Here is a 23,817-nt window from a genome sequence, read left to right on the forward strand (position 1 = left end):
ACTCTTTATCTATCTGTATATTTGTGAGTATTCAAAGGAATAGAGTCACATGTACCCATGTCTTGATATTCAGGATTCAGAGTAAGAATAATTTATATAGCAGTTTCAGAGTACCTAGTGCCGAAAATGAACCCGAGCAGCACAACATTAGCATGATTGTAGCACAGAGATGATAATATAAACAACATCATAAGGTAGTAAGTTACTTTGTTGAATAATTCCAGAAGTATCTCCCTACGGGAAAAGGGGGTTTCAGAATTTTTGAAAATTTATTTTTTGAATTTTGGGACTTAAGCCTTTATTTGTGCAGAAATGTATTTTGAATTAGAAAACAGTGTATTTGCACAAAACAGACTGGTTTTTCAGCAGAATTTGTCTTTTTGTATAAAAATGTAACACCCCCCCAAGCCTTTTTTGTATTTAAAATCTGTCAAAATGTGAAAAATCTCAGAGAGGTTGACTTGTTTCTTGATGGCCTGTCTTAATGTGTTCAGTCACCCTTCTGAGTATTTATTTTTACATCTAGAGCAACCTTTTGAAAGTCGGTATATTTGCCAGAATTAACACATTTAATTTAAAATCACGAATCAAAAAGCTGTTTTGATGAAAAGTGTCTTTTTGAGAATCTCCTTTAAAGAAACTATTGTATATTATAGCTACATTTATATTATTTGTTTTTCAGACTTTATGAAAACAAAGGAGAAGCTGACTTTAGGGAATCTTTGCTTCAGCTCTTTAAGTCAATAAATGAGATGATGAGTAGTCCCTCTGAACAGACTGTTATAGTAAAGGTACCATATGTTTTGCAAAGAAAAATGGTTTAGCATTAATGTGGCATTTTGGTATAATTTTTAAAAATATGTCTATCTTACAGTGTATAATTGTAGAATTCTATTATATCATTAAATGTATAATTATATGCAAAGTATAATTATTGAAGGTAAGATGATTTAGATTTAGATTATTTAGATATTTAAAAAGGGAGAAGTACTGTTTAATATTAAGATCTTTTTCAAAAGACAAGTTAGTGAATTTTAACTCTTGCTGATAAGATAGGTCCCGTGAGTAAGTAGGCACTAGATAGAGGAATTCACTACTTTCCCCCAGCTTCTCTTTCTGTATCCATATTCTGTTCTTGCATATTCAGTCTTTTAAAAATGGGATTGTTATAGTCATGTTGCTAAAGTACTATATCACTTTAACACAATAACAGTAAAAGAAAGAAAGAAAGAAAAAAGAAGCAGAAAATCCCTTCAGTTTGGTAAGCAGAACTATAATGAGGAAATGACATTCAGTGGGAACTCTCCATGGTTCAGATCACACTCATATTTAAAGCGCCTTAAATGGGAGTGTGCAAAAGGATAACTGAAGACTATGAGACAACAGATGCAGATGTGTGACATTTGCCCCAGCCTGTACTGAAAACCCTCAGGACATGAGAATCACACACACTGAATTGAATTTAAAGAGCTGCTACTAATACTGGAAATTCACAAGAAGAACATTTTTGGATCTTTATTGTTATAAGAAAAAAATGCTGATATCTACACTTACAACTCCTGCCAAATTCCAAAGCTTTTGGCCAGACTGAAGAAACACGATAATTCCTACTTACTTTGAAAAATTATGTTCAGGCTCTGCCTACGGAGCTGTGTATTCTCAAGAGCTTAGAATTTTGTGCTGTGGAATAGGATCTGCAGTGGAACTACCTTGTTTAAGATTTTTAGTAGAAATTGGATTAGTGCATTTGTAGTAGAATATCAAGTTTATAAATAGAGTTTTTTCTCTGTAGCTTTAATGCTACTCTCTTAATTGGCAACATTGCAGTGGTACAAGTATGGTTTTGTCAAGTCGTGTTCTTTATACAATGGTAAGTAAATAAGATGTGACTTTAAAAGGGCCTTCAAGCCCCTAAATAAGCATTCACCATCTTAACAAAAAAACACAAACATGATCTTTCCAAAAATGTGTATGCATCTCTTATAATCACCAAAGAAAGAAAGAGAAAAAAAGAAATGTAATATAAGATGAAGAGATCTGCTGCTGATTCTTTTGGATCATTCCCCATTCATCAAACAGGATCTGTTTTGAATTTATCACAGTGGAAGTACTGTTCAACAAGCATGCAGCCTGCACCAGTTTTAGAGCAGGAAGCAGTTGAATTATGATGAATCTCCAGTGGTCCAGTATTTAGACCCTCATCCGCCATGCACAGTGCCCAAATGGCGCTGTGCACAGGGAGCATCATCAGGGCACGACACGCCCCTTACGGTGCTCCTTTAGCGCCGGCAAAATAAGCTCGTTTTTGGAGTACAAAATTCTTTTTCCGGCGGGTTGGGAGCATGAAATCCAGTTGCCACATCCCCAACCACGCACATCCAGTGGTGGCAAAGAGCCGCTCCTTTTGGGCTGTCTGTACAGCCCCTAAGATACTTGCTTCTTTCCTGGAGCAGGGATGTGAGCATACGGGTTGTGAAATCCATTTGGACATTGAATGCACATACTTAGTAAACTTGCCACAGGGTGGGCAAGTGTGGCCTGCAGCCCACCTGTGGCCCTGACTCCCAATTTTGTGGGTTCTGGAGCCTACTACCAGCCATTCAAAGCCCCTCAACCCTCCCCCCCAGATTTTTTTAAAAAAAATATAGCATGGTTTTATGCAATTTATTCAATTTTTGTCCTAAACGCAGAACCCCCCCTCAATCTCACAAAAACATACAAAAATTCTCCACACCCCACAAGCACCCCAGATCCCTTTACTACACCTAAATACCCTCTGTTTTTTTTCTGTAGTCACTCTCAGATTGGTTGCAGAAATAGATGTACCGTACATACTCGACAGTAAGTTGACTTCATGTGTAAGTCAAGGGCAAGTTTTGGGGCCAAAATTATGGATTTTGCTATGACCCATGGATAAGTCGAGGGTAAAATTTTGGAGCATATAGTGAAGGATCTAAAGGATGAAGCAAAGCAAAACAATGTCAAAGAGATTACAAAATTCCAGCAGACATACCATAGGTCTTTGTGCTTACTAAACCTGGATAGATGAGTAGAGGGGGTTGGTGCTTCATATATTACACTCTTGCTTTTCACCAGGAGATGGTTTCTTCTTTTAAATAAGATTTAAGATACGGTACTTAAATTGACCTGTGGATAAGTCGACTCAGATTTTTTTGGTTCAATTTTTTGACCTAAATTTCTAGACTTATACAGGAGTATATACAGTACCTTCACTTCCTGTTATCATTTTGAGAAGGTCAGCAGTTGAAAATAGGATGTATTAGAGCTTGGGGGCATGGGGAGATCTGGAAGGAAAAGTGTCCCTTGTCCACCACACAGTTTCTCACTCCTGCTCTATGAGATGATAGTAGCATGTGATATCTTTTTGCACACATATCCTGGACAGAGCCAGTATGTCTTTAAATGTGTTCTCAAGGCAAAAGACATCTGAATATAAGTTTGCTGCTATGTTAGTCTTGTTTGGAATGGAACGAAATAAAACATGGTAGTGTAGAACTTAAGAGTCACATGTGCACGTCTTTATTGACTTGGTATACCTGTTTTAACTTATATCTTAAAATATGTTTAGTTGAAATAGTAGTACTACTACTAGGTGAGATTTTATGGTATGAGTTAAAATGATTATTTCTAAGAATATATTGATAATGTTGATGATGCAATGCTGGAGATGGGAAAGATAATAAGCCAAAAAGTTAAATCCCCAAAATGTATAGTCAGAGATTTTTCATTTTTAAAGAAGTGAAAAGAACTATTACATTCTGTGTCTTTTTCTCCGTTGTAGCCTCCCCTCTCCCCTTTGTCCAGATCCCTTCATTGTGAAGAGCAATTGATGATTTGTGAAATTACAGTTCTATTAATTCAGATCAGCCTAGAAAATAGCCTTTTCGTATTCTGTTACAGACTACTTAGTCATTTAAATAAATGAGAAATTTGTTTCCTGTAATAGCTCTGTATGTGAACTGTGTCATTTTCATTATGGAATAATTAACTTTATAGTGGCTGAGCCTCCCATGACAGTACATGGGATGCCTAGATGGATACAGAAAATATTCCATGGCGGACATGTTGACTTCACTTAACAGAAAGCGAAATAGGAGTTGAGATCTGTTAAAAGGAATAGATAGTCTTTCCCCACTGTATCTGTGTTAAATTAATAATTCTGTCACATGACTTATTCCAACATTCAGTCCAATTTCCTATATTTAATGGCTGAATGGAAGCAATTATTAATATAAGGAAAAAAATATTGTGTTATCACTGATTTCTGTCTCTGATGGAAGGACCCCAAGACATATTGCATGCAGCTCTATAGTATTCTTAGACTAGGGTTAGCAACTGGAGTGGGTATGGGGCCTAGTTTTCTGCATCTGGGACTTCTAGGCCCCAGAGACTGCCAGAAATACCATTTTAAAAAGAGCAAATTCAGAAGAATCTATTCCTGATTTTGAAAAAATAGTATTTTTTATGCTAGCACAAATTGAAGAGGGGGGGGGGTTTTAGAACATATTTAAAAGGTGAGATGCTTCTCTCAGAGGCTCCCAATAGAGGCAGTTCAGCCTTTTTCTCTTGGAAAGTAAAAGGATGGTCCAGGAAGTCTGAAGAAATATATTAAATAAAGAGAGATGTTGTCAAAAGCTATACAGAGTGAATTGCAGCTACACAAAGTCTGATGACCGGACTTTGCCCACCCTTGCCTAAGACTTCCTTTTTGGCAGAAATGTGAATTTGCATTGTGTAGAGTCTGAAAAATACAGTGCATACAGAGAACGCAATGCATAGTTGTTTGGATACCATTGTATTCAGCTGTTCTTTTCTTCTTATTCATCGACAGATGTGAAACTCTTGGAGTAAGTTCCATAGAGCTCTGTGGTGCTTACTTCTGAACATATGATGGTGCCCTACACAATTGTTCATTCTACTCCTATATTGTTTTCTATGATTGGCTACAGCCTGCCAGAGGTCTTGACGGGGTGATAGTGTTTGGCTGCATGGAATTGGTTGTAGGTCAGTACCTTGCTGCCAGTTAATGACAATCACAGTGGACACATGGACTATCAGTCTACCTCCTATGGTCCCAAGTATCAGGGAAAACCAAGTATCTTCTTAATCTAGCTGCCTACAATCCTTTTTAAATGAGAGATTAGTCCTGTGACCATGTGGCCCAAGTTCCAAAACATTTTATGAGAGCCTTGTATATCTTCTCCATTGGTGCCAATTCAAACCCACTCTTCAGTTTACCGTAGTTGGTATGCTGGGGGATACAGCCGAGCAGGGAAGAGATAGTCCTTCCCTTACTATTATAAAAATCTCCTTTTAAGCTTGGCATTGGAACAGCTTTTGTTGCGAGTATTATTATTATTATTATTAACCTTTATTTATAAAGCGCTGTAAATTTACACAGCGCTGTACATACAATCTTTTAGTTAGATGGTTCCCTGCCCTTAGGCTTACAATCTAAGAAGACACGACTCAGAAAGAGAAGGGAGTGGTGGTGGGGAAGGGGATCAGGTCCAGCAGTTCTTCACCTCCGAGGCCTGGACCAAGGCAGATGGACTGGAGGAAGGGCTTGGCTTCTTAATTAATGGTTAAAAGGAGGCTTCCTGGGTCAGAGAGGGGCTAGCCTCTGGGAATGCTTCTCTAAACAATATAGTCTTTAACTCAGTTTTGAAACTGGGTAGAGAAGAGTAGACTGTCCCCCTCCATTAATTCCAGGCTGGAGGGTGATTTTTCAGGGAGGGGTATAGCCACACACACAAAAAGGACAATCATTCCCTCCCACATGTGCTGTACCGTATCCTGATAATTTCTGTTTTGCCTGACAGCACTAACAGAAGCTTTGTTATTAAGCCTATGTGGTGTTAATTTTCCTTTGGGAGGGAAAGAAGTAGAAGTGGGAAAAGATGGAATGTGCTGGGGCTGTAAATCAACTGAATACTTGATGTTGTTTGGCTAGGAAATTACCTTAGTGTGAAATGTAAGTTTAAATAAATTACTGGAATGTCTAAATATGTATGTATAGATGTAAACGAGCATATGCAAAATTTTATGTGGAATTCTGTCCTGTGGGACTGTGCCCTAGGTATTTTAAGTGCCTAGTAACAGCTGTGATGCAAAGAAACTCCTGTTTATAAAGTTGGTGTTCTACCACTGAGCTCCATTTCCATTAAATTCCTATAGCAGATGCACACACTATCCATAACTAGAAAAGTTGAACAATCTGGGGCCCGTTACACATGGGCTCTTGAGGCACCCCCATCATGTGATAGGGGTTGGCCGGGGACCTAGCGTCCACACCAGCCTCACCCCTATCACATGATGGGGGCGTAATAATGGCAGCGCCCTATACACACAGGCGCCGCCATTATTACGTGTTGGACGCATAGCGTCCACACATCGCATGGCGCTTATGACGTCACGAATGCACCATTAGCGCCTCGCAGCGTCATAACTGCACTGTGGAAAGAAGTGCCATTTTGGGGCTTCTTATTTGCTCCGCGTGGGAGCCGCGCGGTTTGGCTGCTGCAGCTCCCTCGTGGAGCAACCAGCAGCGCCGGCAGACCGACGCTTTTAGGCGGTCTGTAACGGGCCTGAATTTGCTATCTTGATAATGTGCCATAAAAAAGAATCAAAGTAGTGACTGTATTTCCTTTTTGAAAAGAAACAGAAAAATATTAACAAGGTTCTCATATTTTACTTTTCTGCATCCCTTGCTAGCTTACAGGGTTTTGTGAGTATACCACTGTAATCTAGGCCTTCTTGGAAAGCTTTACTACTCACGTGCATCCATTATTGGATAGTGAATGGATTTATCTGCAAGATGATCTCAAATTGCTTCAGAAACATTTGTGAAATTACAGTGCACCCTTGCTATCTGTGGGGGATCAGTTCTGGACCCCCCTGTGGATAGTAAAAAACATGGGACCTGAAGTCCCGTTCTTCTCAATAGGCATGCGCTCCTGCGTGTGTCGCCAGGGCTTGCCATCTGCAAAGCTCAAACTGTGGATGGCAAGCCCACACTAGATGTGGCCGCACTGTATAAAGCACAAGTAGACCTGGCTTGTGAAATTGGTTTGAGTTTGGATTTAATATGATCCATGAGATGAGGCCTCCTTGTCAGTACACTTGAAACTGACAGTCTCCTTGAAGGAAGGAGAAAATATTTTCCTTGGATTGTTGCATGGTAACCATCAACTGTCTGTGGGCTTCCAAAACCCTAGGGTTCAATTCAGTTGTTAGTCCTAACTAAAGTAAAAGTCCTAAATCAGTGAGACTTACATAAGTGTGGCCTTCATAAGTCCATTCATTTAGTGGGCTGACTTTAGTTGGAACTAACAGTTGCACCTTATCCAAAAAAGTCAAGCTTTTACTATTGGATAATATGGCTTATTTTGTTCTGTTTCTTTGCTGGATGACTGTGTTTCTGATGACTGCATTTCTGTTCGCTGTTTTTCATGGTGTCTGTTGACTCATAGCTATATTTGTTGACTCTTTCTTTGTTTAATAACATCCAAAATCCACCAAATAGTGATACCGTCATTGGGTCAACCAATAAACATGTATCACTGGTGGATTTTGGATGTTATTGTATTTTGCTTTGTGACCCACATAGCTACCCCTGGATATCATTTTTTGTAGGAAAAGAAAATACATTTTGCTTCAAGCAGATTGGATTAATTTTTGCTGAGGTGATTTCAATCAGAGATTAAAGGAAACCCCTGATTTAACAATAGGCAAGCCATTTCCAAGTTACTCTTTTATAGCTCTGGCTGCCGAACCATCCTTGCCCCATCTGTTGCTTCAAAATCCTGCCCCACCTGCTGTTTTTTTAGCCCATAAATGATTTTCTAATTTCTGCATTTCAACCTTTAAGATTGATATTTGAAGGTGCATCTATACTATCGAAATAATGCAGTTTGATAATAATTCAAGTGTGGTATCTCCATTCAGTAGAATTCTGGGATTTATAGTTTCACAAAGGCTTTTATCCTTGTTTGCCAAAGAGTGCTGGCCAGTGCCTCGCCAAACTACACACCCCAGGATTCTGTGCAATGGAGCCATGGCAGTTAAAGTAGTGTCAACCTGCATTATTTCTACAGTGTAGGTGCACCCTAAGAAGGATGGGCATGAAAACTGTAATTTCCAGTAAAGCAGAATTTGGGTTTGGGCTTTGGTTTTATATGATACTAAGAGTGACTGAAGACCTGCTTTTTGTTCTTTATTTGCTGGGTGATTAAGAAAATAACACGTTGTCTTTGGGCTGATTAAACCTTGCCATTTTTGCTGTGATGGAGATGAGGACATGAACTTTGGCTCAGTGCTGTACACATGTTAATAATTCTAATTAAAAATGTTAATTTAAGAAGTTAACAAACTGCTTAATTATTGGTAATTGTTCCTGATGTTGCACTGGTATCTGATGACTGTCGCCTGAAATTAATATCCCTGTACTCATGTATACCAGCATCTGGGAATAGCGAAGATATTAATGATGGCACTAATCATACAGAGTCTCATTTCGGCTGCAGCTTCTTAACAGAGGAAAGGTTCCTTTCTCTGCTTAGCTTTCATAGGAATTAATGTTGACCTTTCACAATATTAGCAGGATTTCTGATTATATATAGTTTCTCTCTCTTTTTCTCTTTTCCTAACTATATTGTAAATTTAATAAAATCTGATACAGTAACTGTGGGTCTGTCTGTGGTCTTATCATTAATTTCTTTTATAAAACTGACGGTTAAATCTTGCTTTATATCACTTGTATTGCTATAATGGTGAAAGAGTATTCTTGAAATTGTTAAATTTTGTAACTAAATATATTGAGCAAAGCATGCTGTGTTGTAGGAAAATAACATAAATACTGAAAACAAGAGGGCTATATTAAGGCAACTGTAAAATGAAATCATAATGTTTTATATTCAACCCAGAATACTATGGCTGGGATCCAAATAGCTTCTTTAGGCATAGCCAAAGACTTGAGTAAGCCTGCTTGGAAAATACTGACTTTTTGATGCCAACACCTTGCAAGAGCTGAAAGGTCTTCCACAAACTCTTAAATTTAAAAATTGCTTGCTGCTTGACAAGAGGACTGTTGTTCCACTAATGGAGTTAGCACAATCATTCTCTGAATATTAAGTTAGAATCACAGAATCATAGAATCACAACGTTGGAAGAGACCGCAAGTACCATCCAGTCCAACCCCCTGCCATGCAGGAAATCTAAATCAAAGCATCCCTGACAGATGGCCATCCAGCCTCTGTTTAACAACCTCCAAGGAGGGAGATTCCACTACACTCTGAGGGAGTTTGTTCCACAGTCAAACAGCCCTTACTGTTAGGAAGTTCCTCCTAATGTTGAAGTGGAATCTCTTTTCCTGCAGCTTGCATCCATTGCTCTGGGTCCTAGTCTCTGGAGCAGCAGAAAACAAGTTAGCTGCCTCCTAATTATGATATCCCTTCAAGTATTTAAACAGGGCTATCATATCACCCCTTCACCTTCTCTTCTCCAGGTAAACATCCCCAGCTCCCTAAGTCGTTCCTCATAGGACATGGTTTCCAGACCCTTCAACATTTTAATCACCCTCCTTTGGACACGCTACAGTTTCTCAACATCCTTTTAAAATTGTGGTGCCCAGAACTGGACACCATATTCCAGGTGGGGCCTGACCAGAGCAGAATAGAGTGCATTATTACTTCCCTTGATCTAGACCCTATACTTCTATTGATGCAGCCTAAAATTGCATTGGCCTTGTTAGCTGTCGCATCGCACTGTTGACTCATGTTCAATTTGTGGTCTTCTTGGACTCCTAGATCCCTTTCACACGTAGTCTCATTCAGCCAGGTGTCCCCCATCCTATATCTGTTCATTTCATTTTTCCTCCCTAAGTGCAGTACCTTACATTTGTCCGTGTTGAAATTCATTTTGTTAGCTTTGGCCCACCTTTCTAATCTATTAGGGTCATTTTTAATTTTGATCCTTTCCTCAGGGGTATTAGCTACTCCTAATTTGGTGTCATCTGCAAATTTGATAAGTACACCCCAATTCTGTCATCCAAGTCATTGATAAAAATGTTGAATAGCACTGGGCCCAGGACAGAGCCCTGTGGGACCCCACTGGTCACTTCTGAAAACAAGAGGGCTATATTTAAACAGAGGCTGGATGGCCATCTGTCAGGGATGCTTTGAATTGGATTTCCTGCATGGCAGGGGGTTGGACTGGATGGCCCTAGTGGTCTCTTCCAACTCTATGATTCTATGATTCTATGATTCTGTCCAAGATGAAAAGGAGCCATTGTTGAGCACCCTTTGGGTTCAGCCAGTCAACCAATTACAAATCCATGTAACAGTTACGTTGTCTAGCCCACATTTCACTAGTTAAGTTAAAAAGTTATCTTATATAAACAGAAACCATCTTAACTCAAATTGTTTAAATCATTCTTGCTTGGAATTCCATTTTAAACTGAGGGAAGTTCCTTATTTTAATACAGAAGTGATTAAAATGACTACATTTTGAAAGGCTATAATGAATTTTTATTAGAATATGTAACATATCACAAACAGTTTTACCACTTGTTCCAGTAGAATATAATCTTCAGTAAATCACTTTATAATACCAGAACACTCTCTAGAACATGTGTGTGTGTGTCTTTATAATACATCTTTGTATGACTCATTCACTTTCTTTTTCTCTCCTCCCACATGTTTAAATATGAATAATTTCATATTTATGGGGAGTTGTATACAACTGATATAATTCCACGTACTTCTGAAATTCAAGGATGCGTAGGGATCTTTCTGTAATTTAAAGGATGTCCTCCAATCTGAAGAGAAGATAGTACCAGTTGTGCCAGAGCTGTATGCAATTGTACAGAAGTGCCAAAAGAAAGGGAACAATAAAAAATCATCTTAACGTGGGGGTATGAGAATCCCCTAAATCACCCAGTAAAGTCTATATAGGCATGGTGTCACCAAATAGTGTTTGGAGGATGGGGATGCTGAACAGGGATTGGAACAGATAGTAGGTGAGGGTATGACTAACATGAACAGAAGCACTCCTAAGATGTAAAATTTCTCGATATTTTGATAACAACTTCTTTCATGGGGGATTTATGCTGCAGTAGGGGAAAGTAAAGAAATGGGGTGGTGGAATTGAAAAAAATAAATAAATAAAGTTTTAAATATCTTATTAAACCTAATTTGTTTTTGTGCTTTAACAATATAGAATGAATTATTTATATCTTAGTGTAGAAAACTGTAACACTTGGCATATTCATGAAAATTACATAAAACAGTTGTATTTATTTATTTATTTATTTAATAAAATATGTTTAGGCCGTTCAGTTTTAGCTGAAAACCACATAGCTCTCTGTATTGTGGAAGGAGCTGTCTTCTGTTTGTGGAGAGAGAGAACAGCCATATTTATGGGTTTTGTAAATTTCTCCTTCATTTTTCACTAACTGGTATCAGGTTAATAGGCATCATCTTGAGAAATATGTAAATTAATAATTACTTCATGCATTATTCAAGGAAAGCTTATTTTGTATTATTGATAGCTCTTATCTTATATAAAGATATGCTAATAGATTTAATTAAAATAATTATGCTGAATAATGTACCCTGAACTTTACCCTAAAGTAGTTCATATTAATCATACAATTTTTAGTCACAAAGACAGTTATAAATTTGATAGTGAATGGATAACAGAACTTGGGGCATGATTAAGTCACTCTACAGCTGGTAGACTGGGCTGCCTTGGGTTTGGTAGTGTACTAGTTCATATCACAGATACATTATCCACAGCTGGATTTTGGCCTCAGCTAGGGACACAAGGAAAACACAATTTAGCAAAGCCACATAAAGAGCCTAACATATTTATGCAAGTGAAATCTGCAGAACAGAGAATCAAGAAAGCTGCGCAGAGATTGCTATTATAACAGTGACATCCTTCAGACTAAAGCAGCGTGGGGTAGTGCCAGAAAAATGGTGGCAAAGGTGTAGGATCAGATAGATCAGTGACTCCCAAAATGGGTGGTATGCTTCACCCAAGGTGCAGTGGAAAGGTCCAAGGGGGCACTGAGGGGGGAAAGGGGGAAGCAGGGAGGTGGCGAAAGGAAAAAGGGGGTTGGGGGGAGGTCTTCAGTCAAAGTATTGGTGTGCAAGAAAAACAAGAAGAACCAGCAGCCTTAAGGGCCATGCTGTGGGTTAGGGCTGTCTGTAACATCTTTTCAGGATCCCATAAAATCACTGCACAGCCTTGCTGATCACTTGTGTGGTGGTGCCTCCCACTCTTCACCTCCCCACGCAAACTCACTCTCTTAGCCACATCTTTCACTAACAGTGGTGGTTGGGAAATTCTTCCAAAGCTGTCTCAGCAACAACTGAGAAGTTTCTTGTCTGCATTGGCCTTTGCCACAAAGCCAGCATGGACGCAGCCAGCTGCTCAGTTTCTGCTCCCAGAATGACTGAGTGGCAAAGGGAATTTGCAGTAGAACAATAGACCTAATAGCAAGAGATATTGGGGCAAGTGTGTGTGCTAGGGTTTGTCACCAAAGAGGAAAGGGGCTGTAGCACAAAAAAGTTTGGGGACCATTGAGAGAGATAAATTCCAAGAAGGCACATATAACTGCACAAGAAAGGAGAAAATTGCAGTCTCTATTGCTTTGGTCACAAAGTCTTGAGAAGATGTTGAAAAGTCACAGCTTAGAGTCACAGCTTGACAAATAGTATAGGCCTAAATATAATTGTTAGCCCCATCTAGAGCAAACCCACTGAATAAGTAAGAACTTAGTAAGTCTACCTTTGGTCTTGTTGGCACAGTTAATTCAGACTGAAGATTATAAAGATGTTTTGAGTTTTAATTATGTCTGTGTCTGAAATTCAGTTGTGGTAGCCTTAGGCACATGTCTCTCAGCTTCATCAACCTCACTTTCATGGTTCTTGTAAGAGTTATTCAGTTTCTTGTGAGAAGGTTTGAACTATTCCGAGGTGCAACAAAAATGTTAATTTTTATTTCTGGCATTATTACCTGATAAATGTTCAGTTCAGATGTACAGGATTTCAATTTACCATTAAATAATTTATTCTGTTCACTTCTAGGGAGCTGCACTTAAATACTTGCCAACTATTGTGAATGATGTGAAACTTGTTTTCGATCCAAAAGAACTTAGGTAAGTATTACAAGTTAAAGTAAGAGCCCTTGTTTGTGCCACTCTAAATAGTTACCTGCTTGTAAACTTCACTGAAATCCATTCAGACTTTCTTCTCTCTCTCTCTCTCTGTCTGTCTGTGTCTGTGTATGTATATATATATGTGTGTGTGTGTATTGTTTTGTTAATGCCGATGTCCTGAATGCACGTAGTAGATAGCAGATAGAATTCAGCGATACTTACTTCTTAAATTGTGCTCTGTAATATATAAAGTAGTTTTGTATGTCTAGAGAAAATGTATCATTTTATTGTTGACATTTTATTTTTGGCATTAGAATTTTTACATATAAGATTATTAATTATAAGCTGTTGTTATTTATGGAATAAACTGCTTTCACTTTAGGGAAAATATTTTATGGAGAAATTTTATAATTTTCCTTTTGTTATAGATGATGTATTGAAGTCCCAAACATTTAAAACAAATTGAGACATCATACACATAAAAGACATTTATTTTGGACACTAATAGCAGAGAATGGGCTGCAGTCTTCTGCTGACTTACTTGGGAATAATCCCTCTGAAATCAGTAGGATGTACTTTGCGTGAACACTCCCAGGACTGCACTGTTGTGTGTATTTTGTACAGTAGATATATTCTGATCTTTTATATAAAAATATTATTTGTTTGAAAAAAAATAGGCTTACACTTGTCAGCATCCTCTTAATGACTTACGTGATAAGTCTGTTTTTGGTGGGGACAAAGGGGCTAGTCTTTTGGTCTTGCATTACATCCCAAACCTTCATATCAGACAGTGTTAAGCCCTGGGAAAGGACTGCTGCTCCTTCTAAAGGAAAGGTGGCAAGATGGAAGAGAGAGGGTAATTCTGATCATGAAGGTCTGGCTACTCTTAGCCCCTGGGGGTGCACTCAATTTGAGAAAACACCATTATTTTTCTCCCCTCCCCCAGTTAAGCTGAGATCAGCTACTTCCCTATGATCTGAATCACTTCCCTGCTCTCTCTCCCATAGCACCAGGGGCTCTGCTCAGCTTCTGGGTGTTGGGATCACCTGGGACTGCGGAGGTAGGTGTGTGTGTATGGTGGTAGTGCATAGCCTCAAGTCGTTTCCAACTTAGGGCAACTCTAAGGAAAAACTATCCCAGGAGTTTCTTGGCAAATTCTTTCAGAGGTGGCTTTTCATTGCCATCCTCTGAGGCAGAGAGAGAGTGACTTGCCCAGGGTCACCCCTATACTACTCACTGACTGCAAGCAAACTTCCCCTCCTTCTTTGCCACCCCCCCCCCCCCAAAAGAACACTTTCCAAGTGCTGGTCAGAATCATGCCTTTTATTCCAACTCTTTTGCATGCTTTTCTTTAAAATGTACTAGTGGGTGGCAGGTGGGCATTTTTTGGATGCTTCATTGTGTTGTGTAAATTGTGGTCAATCATTATCCCATGTTTTATGATAGAATCTTGATTTTGCTGTGAAGGTGGTGGGAAATTACTTCCCCTCACCCTTTCTTCTTCCTTCTAGCACTCAGAGGTCTTCACAGGGAAGCAGACCTTGTTGTTGGAGTGGGCTTTTGTAGGACAAGCTGGGAGAAAAAGGGGATCAAGGAGAATTCTCTTCCACGTACTTTCAGTTATCTCTGCCACAATCATTCTCAGCCTATGGATCTCTTTGACCCGAGGGAGGGGTAGAGGAGGCAAATAATCTTCTATTTTCTATAAGAAAATATCTGGATTAGTCCTTACACCTTGCAAAGCTGACATTGTACTAATGCAGTGGTTCTCAAACTATTTACCCTTGTGACCCCTTTTGTGGATTTCACCCCCTCCCCAACGTAGTATATGAATGAAAATATTTTGTTTGTTTAGTGTGTGATTTTTCATTTATACATTCATGTATCTTCATATTTTAACATTTTACAAGGAAATAACATTGTCCAAATTGGAATAGTTTTATTTAAATAAACTAAATACTTTACTCATGTGTGAATTTATACATACTGTCTCACACACAGCCACACTCACATAAGCCAGTGCTCACAGATATGTATGGAGTCAGTCATGCTCTTTCACTTTCTTTCACACACACTCATGCCTCATTTAGTCTCTCACACACCATCACACAGAAATGTTTATTCTCTTGTGTATATGCAGGTATACATAAATGCATATGCAAATATGTAAAAAACATAAAGAGTATGAATGTTTGTTTCTGTGTATGTGGGGGGGGGGGGACTGTCAGACAGACAAAATTTGTGTTGGAGACTGTATGTAAATGAATTCATCTGAGGGAGAAAGTCAGAAAAAGAACATTACTGAGAGTGTGTTAGAATTAGTGTGTGACAGAAAGTCACTCATACACCAAAAGAGCTACCAGTGATTCTGAGAGAATGTGCTGAGACTACAGAAATGTCTCATGTCAAAAAATGGGGTGGTGATGAGACCAGTGGAGAAGAAGAACTGGCGGCTTGCAGGAACTGCCTCCCTTGCAAGGCCACAATCCAGTGAGCTTCTCCTTTCCTCCTCCTCCTCCTCCTCACTCAGGCAGAAGCTGCTGCTGCAGACATTCTCTTTACCTTTCTCTTCTTCTCCAGGACAGAAAAGGTTTTGGAAGAAGAAGTAGGAGGAGAAAGGATCAGGGCCTGCAAGTTTTATGCCCCGCTGAGCAAATTTGTGTTCCCTGGGGGTCCCGCCCCACTGTTTGAGAATCACTGCACTAATGTACATTAATTTTTTATCAGAAGCAGCACTGGAACTACGTGTGTTGCCTTGGTGTAACGTGATTTTACTGTCATATCTTTTATTACTATCTTGTGACCAAGATGGTGGCATTAGGTTACATAGTTACAGAAAAAAGTACTCCTGTTGAGGTTCAGAAGCCTGCCAAAACAAATTAATAGCACCCCATCTTAAAAAATGCACAGCAAAACCCAGAAAGATTTAGGTGTAATTAAGAAGAAAGCTATCATGGAAAACAGGAATACAATGAGTATCTGAAAAAGGGAAGGAAAAGGCGCAGTGATGGCTGACTTTGAGAAAACAAATACAGAAGAACTGCTTGTGGGCTGCTTTGTACTACAGCCTCAGTCCTAATGGGGCACCTGAAATGGAAATGCACTGTTGCTTAGCTATACATACCACAGAATAAGATAACACACACAACTACAGAGGATGATGAGAGAAGCACATGAGAGGAGAATGAGATGGTGATGAATTCTGGAGGGAACTCATTAGGAAAGGCACAATTGACATAACATGTAGTTAGGCCCTAACTACTTCCAGTTTGTTTTCTTAAGGCATGCTGGCAATGTTGCTTCAAATCCCAGGGTAACTACAATCCTAGCATGTTGAAGGGATTAAATAATATTTTGTAGCTTGGTAGGTCGATGTTATACTCAAGATGAGCAAGCAACTTGTAATTATTTTGGCATTCCTTTTAATTGTTTAACTATAGGTGAACAGGAATTATGTGCAGGTGAGTAGCAGAGGGCTGAGAAGGAAGGGAATAGTCTTTCTTTCCTCTGTGGCTTGCATAGAAACCCGATAGACTGTCTAGTGTAGAAATAAGCCTCTTGCTCTGTGTTCAGCATAAAAAAGTAGCTCCCCACCCCAAAGGATATATATGTCTATATGTATGAGTGGATGTTTGTTTGCAGACTAGCAACTTTCATGGGTTAGGTATCTCAGCAGGTGAGCTTTTTTACAAAGCTGAGTTAGCAAAAGACTAAATATATTTTTCAGCCACATAAACAAATCTGGCTTTGCAGCAAGTTAAGGAGCTGTCTTACCAGAATAAATCAATATATAAATTTTGAGATATGTGAGACATTCAGTTTTTAGGCTAAGTGAACAATGGCCTGTTACAGACTGCCAAAATAAAGCTGCTTCGGGTCTCTTTGGAGGTATGCTGTTTAAATGATGCATGGGTCCTAAGAGTCCGGAGGTTGCGCCAAAGCCACACTCCATTCCTAAGAAATGGAGTGCAGCTTTGGTGCAGCTTCCGGATTCATAGGACCCATGCATCATTTAAACAGCATACCTCCAAAGAGACCCGAAGCAGCTTTATTTTGGCAGTCTGTAACAGGCCAATGTGAAAACAAGGAATATCCTTGGTAGTTTGAACTGAATCTTGTGCACCAGAATAATAAGGAATTACCATAAGTTTTTAAATTGCTTTCTGCAAACTCTTCTGTAGTCTTAACTTGAGATCCCCAAAAATTTTAATGCAAACTGCCAGCTACATTTTGTTGTTGCATATGTGTAAATATAGTATTAATCTTGTTCTTTTTATTTCTCCTTTTCTGTTAGCAAACTGTTTACAGATTTTATATTGAATGTTCCAATGGGCCGTCTGACAATTCAAAAACTGTACTGTCTGATTGAAATAGTTCACAGTGACCTTTTCACACAGCACGGTAAGGGGAAAAAAACAGAATCTTTAAAGAATCATTAAATTGTTACATTGTTTGTTATCTGCCAGTCTTTTCTCAGGGCCAGTTGTGACTCACTGTTGCAGTTGTAGTGAAAATCAGTCTGTTTCCAGCCAAATGGGTATAGACTTGTATAGAAGTGATAAAAAATGTGTAACTGTGTGTGTGTGTGTGTGTGTGTGTGTGTGTGTGTAAGGTCAGTTCACATGTAATGGCAAAGCATAGTTTTGACTGTCCTCGCATTCAGTGTTCTCTCCTCTTCCTTCCGAGTAACCTTGCACAATACAATTCCTTACCTTTCTTTCATACTATTGCATCTAAACTAGATATATTAAGTCAGAATTGTGCAAAATGTGGTTTGGTTCTCATATGGAGCATAACATTGGTTTACATGGAGCATAACTTACCAGGTTCAGACCTTATTAAAGTGTTGAGCCAGAATTGCTCAGTAGATCAAGGATAAGATCTGTCCCACTTGCTGCAAGCTACTATTAGTGAATATGGCTAGAGATTTATCTCATCCTCTACTAGATACATTTCAGTAGATGAAGCATGAAGATGGGAACAGATTTTTTGAATGGCCTAGCATCCAGGTGCTTAGATGTACCCCCTCTTGACTCAGAGGTAGGAATTGATTAGCTGAGGCTAAGAGGTGGCAGGCTTTTCCTTGCTGGAGGGAGTCTGCTGGCTGTCAAGGACCAGTGTTTGTGAGTTACTTTAAAACATTTACAACCTGGCTTCCTGCCTAATAACAGGTGGCTGACAGTACGTGAAGGAGTTGACCGTAAGTGAAAAATTAAAATAACAATACATTTGAATTCATAACATTTATGCATTTTGTTTAAAATGAATGAATGAATAAAGAACAAGGAAGGCTAATCCATCAACTCTGCTAGAAAATCAGCTCTAGGGATTTTCCTCTCTCAAAAATATCCATTTCAGTTTGGTCATCATAAGAGCTATCATTTAACTTCAAAGAACCAATGGTTGAGTTTGCTTTTGTAGTATGCAACTATGTATTTTATTTTGCTTTTCACTGGATGCTGGATAACATTCTCATGCTCCTCATTCCCTTCTCTGGTTTCTGAAATGTCACTGGGAATGGCTATGTAGTCCTTTAGTTACAAGATTATCCTGTAATCAGAGCTGTAATAGCTCAGGACTCTGCATGTTTACTCAGAATTCAATCCTGTTGAGATCAATTGGATTTACTCCCAAGTGTTTCCAGGACTGCAGTGTCAGAAAAGTTAGTTTTTCAAAATGAAAGTCCTAGACTTTTAGAATACTAAATTTCTCACACAGCACACTTGCCATGCAAATACTGCAGCTCTTAAACACCTGATTTTTCTGGTTTTGACTCATGAAAGATTTCATTGAATTAGAATATTCTTAATAATCCACATCTCCACTAAGTTTGAGGCGTAATAAAAGATAAACATTACTGTTTACTAGATTTAGACATTTTTCTGTTTTGAGTTTCAATATTCCTCTTTTGTTGCAGAAACACAGTCAGGGAATGGTCAGACCCTGGGTCACATCCAACATGCAGTGCCACTTCACCCAGCCTGCAAATCTCAACTTTTCTCCCCCTCAGCCTGTCATGGCAGCTCACTGATGAAGGAGGGCAGAGCTATTTGCCCCTCCTCCAGTAGCCCATGAAGTTACCATCCTGTATGGCTCAGTAGTGTGCAATAGTTCCATATACAAAACAGTGGTACAGCTGGTATTCACCAACCACTGGACTTATTGTAGAGCAGTGAGAGATTACAGAAGTATCTGGCTGTGTCTCCACAACCAGAGGTGACATGATTACATCCTCTGGGGTCCTCCAGACATTTCAGTGTACGAGGGAATAACGAGACACTTTTCAATGCGTCTCCTACTTTCCACCAGGTACAAAATGGGCAGGGGAAGGGCGCAGAAGCTCTGCAGTAAGTTGGGGGGTGGGGGTTAGAGGGAGGGAAAAAGGGAACGGCAACTTTCACAACAATCAGAAGATGACATAACACAATCATCAGTTTGATTTACACAAGTAGGATCCCAGCCTGTGTTTCTGTGCTGGTCACAGAGGAACAGAACATCTTTCCTCTCCACCCAAAACAGAGGATGGAACAGAATATGCTGGACAACAGCATCTTTAGAACAAACACAAAAGGAAGGTTTCACTAACAACACTCAAAAAACATGAGGGAGAAACTGGCAGTGCACTGAACTGTGATATATCTAAAGAATAAATATATAAGGGACTGAAACCACCAACCAATATAAACAATAATGAATTGTTTATATACAGTGACTACATTGCAGTAATTATATAAAACATTAAATAAACAATCCAAGTGCTTAGCTATATATCCCAACTTATGTCCATATATTTGCTCAGGTGCCAACAACCTTTGCTGCAGTGAAAGGGTTTCCACTAGCAGAGGAAGGCAAAGATAATAGATAATATTATCCAGGATTTGTGGAAATAAAGCTTGGAATCAGAGTTGTGAAGGTCAGAACTAGCACAATTATACTTATTATGGAAACCCTTTAACAGCAGTAGAGGTTGTTGGCGCCTGAGGAAATATATGGACATAAGTTGGAATATACAGCTCTCTAAGCACTTGGATGGTGTATTTAATATTTTATAGAATTACTGCAATGTGGTCCCCATATATAAACAATTCATTACTGTATATATTTTAGAGGGGTGGTTTCAGTCCCTTATATACTGTATATATCCACGTATACGTCTAAAAAAATTTAGTCAAAAATTTGAGCCGAAAACCTGAGTCAACATATCCATGGGTCAATGTTAGCCATCCCCCAATGCAAGGCAAGAGTGTAACCTGTCCTGAAAGCACACTCCCCCACTCTATTCTTTTGGCCTTTAGTGTGAGCTGGAATTTTGTAAGTTCTTTGGCATTGTTTTCCATTCCTTAATCCTTTAGATCATCTGCTACATGCCCCTATGTTTTTCCTTTGACTTATCCACAGGTCATATCAAAATCCATAATTTTAGCCCCAAAACCTGCCCTTGACTTATACATGAGGTCATCTTATAGTATAGTATATTCGGTATTTATTCTTTAGATATATCACGCTTCAGTGCATTGCCAGTTTCTCCCTGCTATTTTTTCCCCAACACCATCTTTATTCTTTGCTTGGCAGGCTGCTCTGCTTCTATGCCTAGTAGAAGTCTTCTCAATGCATCAACACTGAAATACAGCAAATTGTGGTGAGAGATCACTTTGCTCTTTTCTTCCACTGGCAACTTCTATTCTGGGTGAGGATCTGGATGGGCAGGGGTGGGGGGGTAGGATGCAATGGTCCCACCTGGCTTTGCCTTTCCCTATTGTAAAACATGCCTTTATAACTTACTAATCGAATTATAGAATTATAGAGCTGGAAGAGACCACAAGTGCCATCCCATCCAACCCCCTGCCATGCAGGAAATCACAATCAAAGCACCCCTGACAGATAGCCATCTGGCCTCTATTTAAAGACCTCCAAAGAAGGAGACCCCACCACACTCCAAGGGGGTGTGCGTGCCACTGTCAAATAGCTCTTATTGTTAGAAAGTTCCTCCTAATGTTGAGGTAGAATCTCAGTTCCTGGAGCTTGCATCCATTGTTCCGTGTTCTAGTCTCTGGAGCAGCAGAAAACAAGCTTGCTCCATCCTCAATGTGACACCCCTTCAAATACTTCAAGAGGGTTATCATATCACCCCTTTATCATCTCTTCTCCAAGCATAAACATACCCAGCTCCCTAAGTCTTTCCTCGTAAGGCATGGTTTCTAGACCCTTCACCGTTTTAGTCGCCCTCCTCTGGACATGCTCCAATTTGTCAACATCCTTTTTGAATTGTGGTGCCCAGAACTGGACACAGTATTCTAAGTGAGGCCTGACCAAGGCAGAATAGAGTGGCACTATTACTTCCCTTGATCTAGACACTATCTAGACACTTCTATTGATGCAGCCTAGAATCACATTGGCCTTTTTAGGTGCTGCATCACACTGTTGACGCATGTTCAACTTGTGGTGTACTAGGACTCCTAGATCCCTTTCACACGTAGTCTCATTCAGCCAGGTGTCTCCCATATTGAATTTCATTTTGTTAGCTTTGGCCCAGCTTTCTAGTCTATTCAGATCATTTTGAATTTTGATCTTGTCCTCTGGGGTGTTAGCTACTCCTCCTAATTTGGTGTCATCAGCAAATTTGGTAAGTATGCCCCAAGTTCTGTCATTCAAGTCATTGATAAAGATGATGAATAGCACTAGGTCCAGAACAGAACCCTGTGGCACTCCACTTGTCATTTCTCTTCAAGATGAAGAGGAGCCATTGCTGAGCACTCTTTGTGAATGAAAGTGTCCCTTTTGACATAAGTAACTTTCTTCCTCTTCTTCTGTAATTGTCCCTTGTAGATTTCTACTGTTTAGTAGCTTAACTTCATGTGGTGCCAAGTTCATCATTCTGAGAAATCTGTAACACTGGGAACCAGAATGCTCTTACTGTGTGATCATGTATACTGTATTTCCTGTTTTGTGTTAGCTACCTTAAATGACCAAATTAGGATAACTAAAACTTATGTCAGATGCATTTGGGTGATTGTGTAAATAGCCAAAAGTGAACCAAGACCTAAAAGCTTTGTAAAGTGTTATTTTCTTGTTTGCTATGGATTTTGCTTAAAGGTGAAGCCAACATACTTGAAAAATGAATCAAGTGAAGCTGGTGACTGGAACATAGGTTAGCACTGTGATAAAAAGGTTTCCTTGTTTTTCCTTGCTGTACAATTCTGAATTACAGACTGCCTTTCCATTATTAACCCACAACTCTATCTGTTTGTGTGTATTTGTGTGTGTGTGTGTGTGTGTGTGTGTGTGTGTCTATCTTGTATATATACATACAAATGGGAAAAGGTTGCACTTCAATTATGCTTGGGTATTGAGGAATTGGCTTAGAGCCAGAACAGAAGTTGGACGGCTGCCCAGACACAAACAGCTTTAAGATGCTGCAGCGGCACGGCATTTACACGCCACACACCGCCACATCATCTGGGAGCTGGCTTTGGGTTATGGCGGGGTGGGAAAAGCTACTCTTTCCCCATCCGAAAAAGGAATAGATCTTTTCTACTCCTTTTTTAGCTGGGGAAAAGTCGGATTGGCATGTGTTTGTCATGGCCCCAATCCGTCTTTGGAAGGGGCGGCTTCAAGCTGATCCTTCTGCCCATCTGTTTCACCCCTTAGTTAAAATTACAGAAACTTCTTTTTAATTAGTATTTGGAGTATATATTTTATACTTGAAAATAAAATCTAAACTGAAAGTAGGGAAGTATGTTTAAGATTGCAGTTAAATACCTGGATGTGAAATGTTAGACTGACTGATCACATAAGTGAATATTCCAAAGGCTAGTGGATCCACAATGCTAAAAATGCTACACTTTGGCATATAATGGCCAATTGATTACATCCTTTAAAGCAGGATAAGAGAATGCCTACCTGTCATTCTGCACACTGAGATGCCACAAACAAAATCTCTCACAGTGTCGCCAAGAAAAGTCTAAAACCAATTTGGTATTGAGCACATGGAGCTTTTTGTTGACTGCCTTTGAGGTGACTTCAACCCATGTTGACCCTATGAATGAGAGACCTCCAAGTTGCCCTGTCCTCAGTAGCCCTTTTCTGCTCCTGCAGACCCATGCCCATGGTTTCCTTGATTGTGTCTATGTATCTGGAATGTGGTCTTCCTCTTTTCCCATTGACCTCCACTTTGTGAGGCATTATATAGTCTTTTCTACGGAGTCCTTTCTCATGTTATGCCCAAAACACAAGAACCTCAGTTTAGTCATCTTTGCTTCCAGGCAGAGTTTGAGCCTGATCTGCTCTAGGACCCATCCACTGGTCTTTTTAGCAGTCCACAGAACCAAATGAGTTGATTTTCTTCGTATCAGCTTTCTTCATTGTCAAAGGAAGGGGGGTGGTGGTGGAAGTGACAACAAGTCAAAGCTATCAAACATCCAAATGTGAAAGGATGCAAACATTTAAAACATTATTGAATAATGATGAAAATCGTTTTTGACTGAAGAGTCTCTAAATCACATTAAGTATATCTTCCAAAGATTGTAACAGGGCCTGAGCAGACTGAACCCATGCTATCCTGCCCTTGGTGCTCACCCAGGTTAGTCCCTGGTGTGGGTGGGTATAGATGGTTTGCATGCTGGCAAGTAAGGAGC

General features: G+C 39.5%; 1 protein-coding gene across 2 annotated transcripts in view; it reads left to right on the forward strand.

Moving 5' to 3' along the window:
* Positions 1 to 23,817, forward strand: part of DOCK1 (dedicator of cytokinesis 1) — a 502,791-nt gene that overhangs the window by 143,138 nt on the left and 335,836 nt on the right. For both annotated transcript variants that reach the window (XM_089510135.1, XM_089510136.1), the window contains 3 exons: positions 683 to 791; positions 13,113 to 13,183; positions 17,478 to 17,584. In XM_089510135.1, the coding sequence (XP_089366261.1) occupies positions 683 to 791; positions 13,113 to 13,183; positions 17,478 to 17,584 (287 nt within the window). The remainder of the gene's footprint in view (positions 1 to 682; positions 792 to 13,112; positions 13,184 to 17,477; positions 17,585 to 23,817) is intronic.

The sequence above is a fragment of the Sceloporus occidentalis genome, unplaced genomic scaffold, assembly GCF_023333645.1.
Source record: "Sceloporus occidentalis isolate IW3139 unplaced genomic scaffold, rSceOcc1.0.p SCAF_2, whole genome shotgun sequence".
In the NCBI taxonomy this organism is placed as follows: domain Eukaryota; kingdom Metazoa; phylum Chordata; class Lepidosauria; order Squamata; family Phrynosomatidae; genus Sceloporus; species Sceloporus occidentalis.